General features: G+C 41.1%; 1 protein-coding gene across 1 annotated transcript in view; it reads left to right on the plus strand.

Annotated features, from left to right (window-relative positions):
• rbm18 (RNA binding motif protein 18) overlaps positions 1-14,142 on the plus strand; it is a 52,681-nt gene extending 38,539 nt beyond the window's left edge. The window contains exons 4-6 of the mRNA XM_072488385.1: positions 571-657; positions 8,066-8,151; positions 12,031-14,142. Coding sequence (XP_072344486.1) covers positions 571-657; positions 8,066-8,151; positions 12,031-12,205 — 348 coding nt within the window. The 3' untranslated portion in view covers positions 12,206-14,142. The remainder of the gene's footprint in view (positions 1-570; positions 658-8,065; positions 8,152-12,030) is intronic.
• The last annotated feature ends 455 nt before the right edge of the window (positions 14,143-14,597 follow it).

Below are 14,597 nucleotides of genomic sequence, written 5' to 3' on the forward strand. Positions count from 1 at the left end.
GCTCCAATACTGGAGCGGTTCCCTGATCGATGGGTGGTCTTGAGGTGCTCGTACACCTCCTTTGTGTTGGCTCCTGCTGGCGCTGAGGAGTCTGGCTTTGCTTTGTGTGTCAAAAATGTTACTTGTTGTTCCCGGGGATTGCTCATCAGTATGCAGATGGCTGCTACTATGTTATGCTGATGGCCGCTGGTATCGATGTTGTCTGGTTTTTTCAGAGGTAAATACACAGCAAACCTGCAGCCGCTGGTTTCTGACTTGTTGGCTGACTTTCCCATCAGCCTTTGCCATTCGCCATTTTAAATCAGGAGTTGGCCAATGTAGGTGGGTACAGTACTCCTTTAGTAATGCATCAAAGTTCCAGCCTAGGTTATGTACTCAAATCTTGATTGGAATGTGAATCCGTGACCTTCTATAAAAGAGACAGGTGTTCTACAAACTGAGCCAAGTCTGACAATGACTAAACCCAATGAATTATTCAGATAACTATATATTAGTGTTGAAGTTTTTTTAAGAAGCATATGTTGCCTAATCAAACATTAACTCAATTTCCCCCTTGTTTTATTTTTCTAGGAAGCTGAGCGAGCTATTCAGTGCTTAAATGGCAAACTTGCTCTCTCTAAGAAACTGGTAGTGCGCTGGGCACATGCACAAGTGAAGGTGAATACTGTTGCTGAATTTCTCAATTTGTCACACATATATAAAAGTTCCTGTAGATTTTTCAGAAAGGTTTTGGAATTTAAAAGTGCAGCCTTTTGGTTTGCTTTACTGGACTATAATTTTATAGTACCCAGCTCAATGAACAGAAGGTCGATACTGTTAGCACAATAAATGCTTTAAGTTGTGCCTTTAAACAAACCAGATATTTTCTTCAGCTGTGGTGTAAGTATATCTTGTATTTCAGATTTTAATTTTATAAGTATTTCTAATGCCTATCCGAAAAGATAATTCATATCGCAATATCAGTTTGAGTATCTTATTTTCCCAACATTGTTTTACCTACTTCAGGACCCTTTGTTAACTGAATTTCTACTTTTGATGTTGGAAGATTTTGGTACCTGAACAGTTACAATCTGTGTATGTGGGGCAGGCACCTTTGTATCGGGTCTCATGGACAGAACATGTCATGACTTGGTGGGTCAGGCAGGGGAGGCGGTGGAGTCTTGGTATTGTCATTGGACTAGTAATCTAAATACCCAGGGTAATGCTCTGGGCACCCGTGTTTGATAAAGAAAATTCAATAAATACAGGGAAATGAAATTCTCATGATTGTCATAAAAATCCATCTGGTTCACTAACATCATTTGGGGAAAGAAATCTGTCATCCTTACTTCAGACCCACAACAATGTGGTTGATTCATAATGCCCTTTGATATGGCCCAACAAGCCACTCAGTTGTATCAAATCTTTTTTTTTAAGTCTCAAAAAGGGATAAAACCAGATGGACAATCCAACATCAACCTCTGCACCAGAAACGAAAATGGCAAAATCAGTCTGTCAACCCTGCAAAGTCCTTCTTACTAACGTCTTGGAAATTGTACCTAAATTGGGAGAGCTGCCTCGGAGATTAGTCAAGCAACAGCCTTTAATCGGCATACTCACAGAATCATACCATACAGAAAATGTCCCAGATACCACCATCGCCATCTCGGAGTCTCTATCCCACTACCAGGAAAGACTCCGCTGAGGTGGCATTATACAGTCAGGAGGGAATTACCTGCAAGTCCTTAACACCGACCAACACTGGCTTTGGACCACATGATGTCTCGTGGCAGCAGGTGAACCCCCCCACCCCCATCCTGAATCAGTACTCCTCCATGTTGAACACCATTTGGAGGAAGCGCGTGAAGGTGGCAAGGGTGCAGAACATGCTCTAGGTGCGGGACTTCAGTGTCCATCACCAAGAGTGGCACGGGAGCACCATTTCAGACAGATGGCTGTTCCTTAAAGAACATAGCTGAGACTGTGGTGCTAACAAGAGGAAGAAATGTATTTGACCTCTTCCTAACCAACCTGCCCGCCGCAAATACATCTGTTCATGGCAAAATCAGTCGGATTGACCCTAAGCTGCTTTCCTTTTTGAGGGCGAGAGCTGACTGATGTTGATTTAACCTGAGGATCACCACACCCCAGACGTAAGGCAAGGTTGAGAAAGCAGGCCTTCATGACAACCTCAGCTGGTGTGGGAATTGAACCTTCGCTGTTGGTCTTGCTCTGTATCACAAACCAGCTGTCCAGCCAACTGAGCTAAACTGGCCCCCTTTTACCGCACAGTACTTATGGAGACAAAGCCCATTCTTTACATTGAGGGTACCCTCCATCATGTTGTGTGGCAGTACAAATGGGATAGATTTTCGAACAGATCTAGCAAGTCAAGACTGGACAACCAGGAGATGCTACGGGCCATCAGCAGAACTGTACACCACCCAGCATATTCCACATTCTACCATTACCATCAAGCTAGAGGATCAACCCTGGTTCAATGAAGAGTGCAAGAGAGCATGCTAGAAGCAGTGTCAGGCATACCTAAAAATGAGGTGTCAACCTGGTGAAGCTACAACACAGGACTACTTATGTGCCAAACAGTAACCGACAGGCAGAGCTAAGCAATTCCACAACCAACTGATTTGATCTAAACTCTGCAGTCCTGCCTCATCCACTTGTGAATGTTGGCAGACAACTAAACAACTCGCTGAAGGAGGAGGCTCCTCAAATATCCCCATCCTCAATGATAGGGGTATCCAGCATATTAGTGTAAAGGACAATGCTGAAGCATTTGCTACAATCTTCAGCCAGAAGTGCTAAGTGGTGGTCCATCTCACTCTCCTCCCAGCATCACAGTGCCAGTTTTCAGCCAATTCCGGGTGATACCAATAAACGACTGAAGGCACTGGATATTACAAATCTATGGGCCCTGACAATATTCCGGCAATATCCTGTGCTCCAGGTTGCCAGGTAGATGCCAGTGTTGTAGGGGTATGGCAAGTTCTGGAAAATTATCTGGGAATGTCCTGTATACAATAAGCAGGAAATATCCTACCTGACCAATTACCAACCCATCAGTCTACCAATGTGATGGAAGGGATTATCAACAATGCTGTAATGCATAATTAACAATAACATGCTCACTGAATCTCGGTTTTCAGTTCTGCCAAGGATACTCAGTCTCGACCTCCATACAGCCTTGGTTTAAACCTGGACAAAAGAACTGAGCTCCAGAGGTGAGTGTGATTGATTGGAGTGATACCTAACACAAACAAAGATAGTTGTGATCGTTGGAGGGTCAATCTTCTCAGCTCCAAGACATCACTGTAGGAGTTCCCCAGAGTAGAGTCCTAAGCCCATCCATCTTTAGTTGCGTCATCAATAATCTTCCGTCCATCATCAGGTCAGAAGTGGGGATGTTCACTGATATTCAGCAACATCCGTGATTCTTCAGAGGCTGAAGCTGTTCCTCTACATCCAAATGCAGCACGACCTGGACAATATCCAGGCTTGGGCGAATAAGTGGCAAGTAACATTTGTGCCACATAAGTACCAGGCCATGACCATCTCCAACAAAAGAGAATCTAGCCATCTCCCCTTTACATTAGATGGTATTACCATCACTGAATCCCCAATATCAACTTCCTGGGGTTACCAGTGACCAGAAACTGAACTGGACTTTACATAAAAATATTGTAACTATAAGAGCAGGTCAAAAGCTAGGAATCCTGCGGTGCATCCTCTGACTCCCAAAATCCAGTCCATGACACGAGGCATAAACAGGAGTGCAATGGAATACTCTCCACTTGCCTGTATGAGTGCAGCTCCAGCAACACTAAAGAAGCTTGACACCACCCTGGACAAAGCAGCTGTCTGGATTGGCACCCCTACAGCAAACATTCACACTCCATCACCAACACATAGTGGCACCAGTGGCTACTGTCTGCAAGATGCGCTGTAAGAACTCACCACAGTTCCTTAGACAACATCTTCCAAACCCATGACAGCTGTCATCTAGAAGGGCAAGGGCAGCAGACACTTGGGAACACTACCACATAGAATTTCCTCTCCAAGCCACACTCCAAGTCCATCCTGACTTGGAAATAAATCGCTATTCTTTTCCTGTCACTGGATCAAATTCCTGGGACTGCCTCCCTAAATACTGTGGGTGTATGTACACCACAGGAACAGAGGTTCAGGAAGGCAGCTCACCACCACCACCTTGAGTGTAATTAGTGATGGGCAATAAATGCTGGCCAACCAGCAACGCTCACCTCCCATGAACGAATACGGTGACACAATGGTTAGCACCGCTACCTGATAGGGCCAGGAACCCCGGTTCAATTCCGGCCTTGGGTGACAGTGGAGTTTACTGCATGGGCCCTCCGGGTGCTCCGGTTTCCTCCCACAGATTAACAGAGATGGGGCAAGACTCCGCGCATTGATCATTTGAGTGTTCTTTTGGCTGGTCAGTGCAGACTCAATGGGCTGAAAGGGTAGAAGGGCAGAAAGGCATCCTCTGTACTGGAGGGATCCTATGGATTCTAATTTCAGAACTGCTGAAATAATATCATCTATTCAGTCATTGTGGAGAATTCTAGTCAAAATGTGCAACACGCAGTACTGGTCATCTGTCCCAACGGTTGTGATTAACATTTGCGTACTGCAACAGTGCTTTATACTGACACTTGCGTCTGGTGTGTGCCAACATCTGTAAGTTCAGGCGGGACTCTTATCGCAGTGAATTTTCAGATTAATATGTTGAGGTAAGGAGCCGGTAATGTGTTACAGTGCGTTGTGTCGATGGTCAGAGCTCTCAGTCTGTATTGTGGGTGGAAGGGAGGAGAGAATGAGTGAGGAATTGTTTTTTTTTAATAAATATTTTTAATAGCTTTTTCAAACGAATTGGCCTTTTACCTTAAATGAATGAAGTTTTCAAATTGATGAGTTCTGGTTCTCAATAGGTTAACTCGGGGTTGAAATAGAGAAAGCGCTAGTTCCTTTCATCTGACTCCTGCCAAAGATTGTTTTTGTCATATTCAGTATTGTTGATTGCAGTAGTCATGTCGACTGAGTAATTTATCAAAGTATGCTAGTTTCTGTATTGAGTGCTGTCATAAATAATGGGGAACATTCTATAGCACTCTAATTCTGACCTATTACTTGGTTATGTTGGAGGCCCTGGCTATTTTCATGAAAATTGCCTGGGTATGAAGTGGTTAACAGCTGCGGGACATTTCAAAAAGTTCCACCCAGAAAGTAAGTTTGAACAACTGCCAAGTAAAACATTTCTGAGGAAACGAACATGCTGATGCTGTTCCAGGGGGCCTTACAACCCAGGACTTGGGACAGGGGCCCTAACTTCCATATTTCAGGGTGGGGAAGCCTACAGCTAAATTGAAAATTGTAGCTTCTATTTTCAGAATTATAGTAACCAGCTTTTCATATATTTTGCTTAAAACATTCATTTTAGTTAGATATATCATGATGTTGTCTTTACTCATTCATTAATTGTGTTCTATTTATTTTTTCTTTGTAAACGTTCCAAAATAATTATATTCAAAAGTAAGCGTAGAAATAGACGTTAACACTAATCTGCACTGAAAGTGTCTACATGACTATATCCAAAGTACAGCGGGAGATTATTGCTTCAAGAACCAGTAGTAAGTGATTTATCCTAGCTCTCTAGTGTACTTAGCTTTAAAAAAAGTGGAAACATTATAAATGATTTAGGATGACATAATCTCCAGTGGACTGCAAAGATAAACTTAACCAACATTATTTAACTCTATTTGGAATACACCTCTCGTAACTATTGAAAGTCGGAGCTTATTACAGATTATGGTAGTTTTTCTAGCAAGAACTATGGATTGTTTTTGGGTCACTTGAGCCAATAGTCTACAGATATCAGTACTGTCACTTGCTCACTTAGGCAGAAGGGGGAAATACGGCAGGCGCTTTTGTGAAGAGCTAGAGAATTACATGATATTTGAACATCAGCACAATCCCTCAGATACCTCATCCGCCTGCCCCGATAGTATTTTTCCACAATTTGTGGATCTCTCATTCACTTTTGTATTTCATTGTGTTACAAAATAGAACATGCATGTACTCTTGTAGATTTGTGAATCATGTACAAATTGTACATAATTGTGTATATGTGCACTGTATAAAATAACATTGCATAGAGATTTAAATTGATCAAGTATTCATTCACTATTTAAGAGCTATTTGAGTTAGTACTTTCATGCGTTTGATGTCTAACGCTGCTTCAGAATCATCTGGTGTTTAATTATGCACTATTGCTATCTAACTAGATGTACGTGAGCATTGTTCCGCTCAGTCAACTTTATCTGAACGTGCCTGAATAATATGCATTCCAGTTTATGTGAATATAGCTTTTGCCAAAAACCTGGTGTTTGAGAATTTGCAGGGAGCACAGGTTGGAGATGAGGCAAAGTGTTGTATCTCTACTGCTAATCTACACTTCAAGTGTAGCTTTTTTGCTGGAAGCACAGGATAACGTTTACTTTCCTACTTTTGTATCACATATTTACAGATCTTAATTGTTGCTGTGAACAATTATTACATTCCAGCAGTCCATTGTTTTGCCCATAGGTAGGTTGGTTAATGTTTCTCCATATTTGTACTGAACAAAATGTAACATGCTGTTTGCACTTAAAATAATTAATTTTGGGTGCGGCACGATGGCGCAGTGGTTATCACTGTCTCACGGTGCGGAGGACCTGGGTTCGATCCCAGCCCCGGGTCACTGTCCGTGTGGAGTTTGCACATTCTCCCCGTGTCTGCATGGGTCTCACCCCCACAAACCAAAGATGTGCAGGGTAGGTTTATTGGCCATGCTAAATTGCCCCTTAATTGGGAAAAAAAATAGTTTAAAGTTAGTTTTTTTTAAAGTAAAAAGAATTAATTTTGTTGTAAGTATTTTTTAAATTCACTTTGCGGGATGTTGGCTCCGTTGGTTAGGCCAGCATTTATTGCCCGGCCCTGGTTTCCCTTCAGAAGGGTGAGCTGCCTTCTCGAGCTGCTGCAGTCCCTGAGGTGTAGATACACTCAGTGCTATTAGGGAGGAAAGTCCAGGATTTTGACCCAGTGACAGGGAAGGAAGGAGGATATATTTCCAAGTTATGACTGAGTGACTTGGAGGGACCCCTCCAGGCGGTGGTGTTCCCAGATATCTGCTGCTCTTGTCCTTATAGATGGTAGTCGTCATGGGTTTGGAAGTAGCTGTCTAAGGAAACTTGGTGAGTTCCTGCGATACATCTTGTAATTGGTACACACTGCTGCTACTGTGCGTCGGTGTTGGAGAGAGTGATTGTTTGTGAAAGGGATAACAATCCAGTGGACTGCTTTGTTCTGGATGGTGTCGAACGTCTTGTCTTGTTGGAGCTGCACTCATTCAGGCAAGCAAAGAGTATTCCATTACATTTCTGACTTGTGCCTTGTAGATGGTGGACAGGCTTTGTGAGTTACTTGCCACAGGATTCCTAGCCTTTGACCTGCTCTGGTAGTCATAGTATTTATATGACTAGTTCAGTTTCTCAGCAATGGTAACCCCCAGGATGTTGATTGTGAGAGATTGTGATGGTAATGCCATTGGATATCATGGGATGATGGTTAGATGCCCTCTTGTTGGAGATGGTCATTGTCTGGCACCTATGGTGCCAATGTTACTTGCCATTTGTCAGCCCAAGCCAGGATATTGTCCGGATCTTGCTGCATTTAGATACAAACTGTTTCAGTATCTGAGGAGTCATTGTGCAGTCATCAGCAAACATCCCCATTCCTGACCTTCGGATGGAAGGATGGTCATTGATGAAGCAGCTGAAGATGTCTGGGCCTGGGACATTGTTGGTGTTTGTACCAGCAAGTTGGATAACTACCTGGCAGAAACCAAGTGCTCTTACACTAAAATATAATATATTCTTTGTTGTTTAGTCCCCCTAATGCAAATTTATACAAGTGGATTTCAGATTTGAGTTTTATCTACTGTTAGTTCATCAAAGGTTTGACCCAGTGAAAGTTTTATCACCTATATTTCTTCCTTTTTTTTTTAATGCAGAGATATGATCAATACAAAAATGATAAGATTCTTCCTATAAGTCTGGAGCCTTCTTCAAGCACTGAGCCAGTACAGTCCAATCTGAGGTAATGTAGAGAATGTTTCTTCAACCAGTTCGTCGCAAATATGTAAAGTCTGCAGAACTGGGAAGTGTCAATGTATGCCATGGAAGATAGAACCTCTCATTTTTCTTTACTGGACACAAGATCCAGAGGCACAATGCTGATAAAAGCAGGGTAACTCTCCCCGGTGTCTTGGCCGTGTCATTGGCCTGATATGTATACTACCTAACTTGCTGAACATTTCTAGCATTTTCTGTTTTTACTTCCGATTTCTAGCATCTGCAGTATTTTGCTTCTGAATAACTGATGCTAAACTGATTCATTTCAAAATGCAATAATTATAATTGCATTTTTCTGTTCCTCACTCTGAAGTAAGCAAAACTCCATTGTTTAATTGATTCGTCTTTAACTACGTTAAGAGTTTTAATATAAAACAAAGACTTTTTTTTTTGATTCGTGGCTTGCTGAGCTAGCATTTATTGCCCATCTTGAAATGGCCGTTTCAGGAGGCATTCCAGAGTCAACCACATTGTGGATCTGGAGTCACATGCAGGCCAGACCAGGTAAGGACATTCGTGAACCAGATGAAACAATGGTTTCATAGTCATCGTTAGACTTTTAAGTCCATATTTTTATTGAATTCAAATTTCACCATCTGCTGTGGTGAGACCCAAACCCGGGTCCCCAGAGCATTACCCTGGATCTCTCGATTGCTAGTCCAGTGACAATACCATTTTGGCACTTCCGTCCTCCATTGTATTTATACAATGCTTTTCATGACCGCAGAATGTCCCAAATCACCTTACCACCAATTAAGTACTTTTGAAATGTAGTCTTTGTTGTAATGTAGGAAAAGCGTCAGCCAATTTACATACCATAAGGTCCCACAGGCAGCAATATGGTAACAATCAAATCATATGTTCTAGTGACGCTGGCCAAGGAGTACTTATTGACCAAGCCATTGGGAAGACCTCCCCTGCTTTATCAGAATTGTGCCACTGGGTCTTTTTTATCCACCTTAAATAGCAATCAGAACATTGGTTTAATATCTCATCCAAAAGGCAGGATACATTCTCTCAGTGGGGCATTGAAGTATCAGGCTTAGAGTCTTATGTGCTTAAGTCTCTGGAGTGAGGTTTAAGCCCACAGTCTTCTGACTCTATAGGTGTGCTATCCACTGACATTCAATTATGTTTGATTCACTTACTACAAGAACAGCATATTTTGAGCTTCTCTGGCCACCATCAATAAGTAATAATATTTATTATTGCCACAAGTAGGCTTGCATTAACACTGCAATGAAGTTACTGTGAAAATCAGTCAAGTTTACAAGATGAGAAGATCCGAGACCTGCATGGGTTTAGCTGATAACTGGAGATAATATAGCTATGCCAAAATGCCTCAACATGTCGGGTTAGGCAGTGCGGACGGGCAGGACGTCAGTCAGAATTTCTGCTCCTGGTCAGAATCCAGAAAACCTGATTGGAAATTCCATATGTGGATCGAGGGCGAGGATAGGATTTGGCTTAGCTGGATATACCCACAGACATCTAGTTCATTGACATTAACTATCAAGGCTCCAAATGGAATGCTGGCCACTTAGATCATGGAGCTGTAGCCCAGTGAACAACCAGTACCTTCAAGAGTTGATGTAATTTGAATGGGGGGGGGAAGAGAGAGAAAGGGGGAGTTAAATTGCATGTTTTAAAGCATTTTAACTGCACACTCCAGAACTGAGCATGGTCATAACTAACAAAACAAAACGTGGGATGGAAGGGGGAAGTCAAATATAAATTTGACTTGTATAAATTATACAGAAACCCCTGCTTGGCCAGCTGATTTTCTATCTCTGCCCATCTCTACGACTAGGTAAAATGTCAAAAAAGGAGAGAATCAAGCAGTTTGATGTGCTTCATGCATCACTTATTGGCACACTGGAATGTTTTCATGTATTTGCTTTTCAAACACTTTTTTAAATTAGAAAAACCTTATTATTGTTCCTACTAAACTAGATATACAACTGGCTCACTATAACTAGTGCTTCTGATAGTCCAGGTATAAAATGATAAACCAGGTGATATTTACATGGAGAATCTAACATAAGAATACGCAGCCAGTGGTCTAAGGCTTTTGCGAAATGGTGTCAAGGTTGTGTAGGGATGGGCAGCACATGGCACAGTGGTTAGCATTGCTGCCTCACGCCGCCAAGAATCCGTTTCACTCCCGGCCCCGGGTCACTGTCCGTGTGGCGTTTGCACATTCTCTCCGTGTTTGCGTGGGTGTCATCCCCCACAACCCAAAGATGTGCAGGGTAGGTGGATTGGCCACGCAAAATTGCCCCTTAATTGGAAAAAAAATAATTGGGTACTCTAAATTTATTTTAAAAGAATTGTGTAGGGACAGATACCTGTGGCCATGTTGTTTGACATGTTACTGATGAGCAGTCAAAGCCCAAGAACAGAATAAAGGCCAAAACCATTTGCTTGCCAAAAGTGTACCAAATTTTCACGGTGATAGTGAAACTGGTTTGAAATAATGAAATACATTTGAAGATCCATATTAAATAGACTGCTTTTATTAATATAAAATCAGAGCACATTTGAATAGCACAGTCTACAAGTGGAGTTCCCACTTTAAGAAATTACACAGAAAGCTGTTTCTTATATGGAGTCCAAACTATGCTGTGTTACATTGGTGGAGCCCAATAGGATTTTTCCATTGGGTGTACTGTGAAATCCTAAATTGGGCCGTTTATAAAAAAAAAAAATAAATAAATAAAAAAATTAAAAAAAATTTAGGGATGGATTTGATTTGATTTATTGTCACATGTACCAAAGTACAGTGAAAAGTATTTTTCTGCGGCCAAGGGAACGTACACAGTATGTACATAGTAGACAAAAAAAGAATAATCAACAGAGTACATCGACAAATGGTACATCGACAAATAGCGATTGGTTACAGTGCGGAACAAGGGGCCAAACAAAGCAAATACATGAGCAAGAGCAGCATCGGGCGTTGTGAATAGTGTTCTTACAGGGAACAGGTCAGCCCAAGGGAGAGTCGTTGAGTCTAGTAGCTGTGGGGAAGAAGCTGTTCCTATGTCTGGATGTGCGGTCTTCAGACTTCTGTATCTCCTGCCTGATGGAAGGGTCTGGAAGAAGGCAAAGCCTGGGTGAGAGGAGTCTCTGATAATGCTGTCTGCCTTCCTGAGGCAGTGGGAGGTGCCTTCCTGAGACAGCAGGAGGTGTAGACAGAATCATCTGCGGATGGCAAGCTTGTGTAATGCGTTGGGCTGAGTTCACCACACTCTGCATACATGGGTCTTTAAAGCACATTTAAATTTGTGATCCATATTCCATGTCCCATTTGATTGCTGGAAGTGTATTTTCATGGACTGGGAGTCTGAATTTGAATTTATCACAATCCTTCTACAATAGATGATATCTCAAGTGTGTTCGGCACAAGGAAAAACAAAATGGGTGCGATTTACTGAATGCAGTTTGGTCATTGAGTGCACTGCGTTTTGATTCATGTTTTGATTCTTGTTATTTGAAGCTGCAAACAATTGCCCTTTAGTTGGTTGAATCAAATTCTAGGTACTGATGTTCTGAAAATGTAACTCTTTCGGCCACCAAGGCTCTTCCATTATTTAAAATAAAAGTTTCTTATCGTATTGAAATGAAAACTTCAAACATTTTAGGAAAGCTTTTATATTGATGCTTGACATCAGATATCTGCATTTTCTGACGTCTAGCAAACAATATCTTAAGCTATTATGTTAATAGCCAGCTACTTGATTTCAAAAGCCACTTTTCAATTGACTTTTCAAAGCCACGGCATATAATGTAGATTGAAGCGCTTTAATCTTGTTCTAATGGTCATCTCTTTTTTTTCTATTTGCAGCATTAGTGCAAAAATAAAAGCAATTGAAACCAAGCTTAAAATGATGGCCGAAAACCCAGATGCCGAGTTTACAGGGTCCCCAACTTACTCGTACAATAAGCCCACAGACAAAGCACAGAGTAACAAATCACGAACTGCTCCCTATTCTAGGGTTTCTCGGAAATCCAAGCGATGACCGTAGCCAAGAGTACGTCGTTTCAGTCCGATTCTTTTCTTATCAGATTTCTTCGTATGATATTCAGTGGCACTGTAAACCCTAACTATTACTGCACAGTGACTTGATATGATATAATTTATTTTTATACAAAAAAACTGATTTAAGCTTTTGGTCTTTAGAGCATGAGGTTCAAATGTAATTAGGAGTACTTCGGCTCTTCGTCCTGAGAAGCTGAGTTCCTGATCTGGGTATCAGTTTTGGCCATGCTGTTTGAGACTTTGGATGCAACAAAAATATGGCTGTTACTTGAGTAGTGTCACTTAACAACTTCTTACAATTTGTGGCGCAAGGATGTTCTGCTGTGGTTTATCATGTAGGACGCATCCATAATCTTGCAATTCTCTATTTAGCCCAGCTTGCCGCTGAAGACCATGAATTATATGGTGATATTTACCCCTTCCATTTCTTTGCCAATTTAGAATTTGAATGCAAATGCAGTTGCCGATTTTGATAGCAATAAGCATCATGGAAAGTCTGGTGATAATACAGAAGTTTTGCAAATTGAATTGGGAGTTTGTTGGATCATAACTGATAGTTGCAAAATAGTATGTGCTGGCTGTTCTTTTCCACAATACAACAAAGTAAACACGAGTCAGTTAGCAATGGTGCAGCACGGTGGCGCAGTGGTTAGTACTGCTGCCTAGGGTGCTGATGACCCGGGTTCGATCACTATGATACTGTCACTATGACGCTGGTTTGGGTTTGAGGAAGGCCAGGGTCCATGGTATTGTGCAATGGATAATGATAGACCCAACATCCAATCCTTGTAACTCTTTATTTTCCATGGTCCTGCTTTTCTTTTTGTCTTTATTCACTATTCACAGGCCGTAAAATTCATAAATATATTGAGGTTGGCAGGTAGGGCATGTGACAAACATCGCTAAAGAATAACTGAAAAATACACTCCCCGGTTTTTTTTTAAAAATAAGACCAGACTTGTGTATATTTTTAAAGGAGCCTGTAACTTTCTCGTCAACCCTGATCCCAGCATATACTTGCTCTGAGGACATGATTCGTAACAGAGTATGGCCGTTGGGATCGTGATCTGCACTGCTTGCCACATGTTACATGAGGTTTATCATCCTCTGCACTAATCAGAAATAGTTTGCTCCTTCACATGCAAGGGGGAACATTAAAACAATTTAAACCATTTGTAACAAAATATTTGCCATGCAGTAACATGAACATAGCACAGTCATGTAATGTACGAACGTAGATTTGTAAATATTTACAAGAATTGATACTGTTACTCCAAACAGCCTTGGAGTTAAATTGGTTAATGTTATGGGGGTTGAAGTGCAGATTTTACGTTGCAGCTAGCCAGATGTCTTGAGCACTATGACGGAGCTTTTTGAAGTGTAGGCCTTTCTTATTTTTAGCCAAGCCACTAACTCAATCTCAGGAACTGACTGGCTTCTTTTTTCCAATGTAAACCACCCAAAACGGTAAGATTGCTTCCTTTTTTTTTTCCAATCCTTGGTATTAAAATCAGACCCAAAGTGACTGGATAATTCCTCTTCACAATGGGTTGAACCTATGACTTGGAGAAGGCGCCAATACTTAACCCTAGGTTTTTACTGTCAGCCCTGGAATAGATCATGATTTCAATTAGAAACTGTATTTTGTATATATTTTATGACTGAATCCCTTTTGAAGACATTGTCCTATCAAATGATGGGAAAATGTTAATGTAATTTCTTGTGTAAATTTGTTATTTATGGCTTGCAATTAAACATGTTTAGGTAAACATATTAGACTTCCAAATCAGTAACATTGATTGAATGGACTGTATTGGTTGTTTTTTTTCAAATTTTGTGATTGGTATAACAAATTTCAATTACTGTAAAGCCTGTTTTAATATTTGGAAACTATTAAAATGAATGTATTTAAAACTAGTTGGCTTAAGTATATTTGTCTGTGTATCTGATCAATACTGATTTAACAACATCACTTTCCAATATGTTTGGAATATTTACATGTAAAATGACCGCTAAATGATTAAAGTATAGTTTTTGCACCGTGATACTGTGGTGCATTAAATTCTCCTGGGCAAGAAACGTGTTTACAGTATCTATTTGTCTACTACAGCCTCTGGCTTACATTACAAAGAGTCCACAAAATCCCAATGCTGCATTAAAATCGGGAGAATAATCGGCTTTAGATCTCTAGAAATACTGTTTTTTGAAAAGGAAGAAAGGGATGGCATTTAAATAATGTGATAAAAAATTCTAGGACTTCCCAAAGTACATACGTCAATGAAACACTTTTGGAGCATAGTTGCTGCAGTAATACAAGATAACTATGGTGGCACAGTGGTTAGCACAGCTGCCTCGCAGCTCCAGGGTCCCAG

This window comes from Scyliorhinus torazame, chromosome 22 (assembly GCF_047496885.1).
Source record: "Scyliorhinus torazame isolate Kashiwa2021f chromosome 22, sScyTor2.1, whole genome shotgun sequence".
Lineage (NCBI taxonomy): Eukaryota > Metazoa > Chordata > Chondrichthyes > Carcharhiniformes > Scyliorhinidae > Scyliorhinus > Scyliorhinus torazame.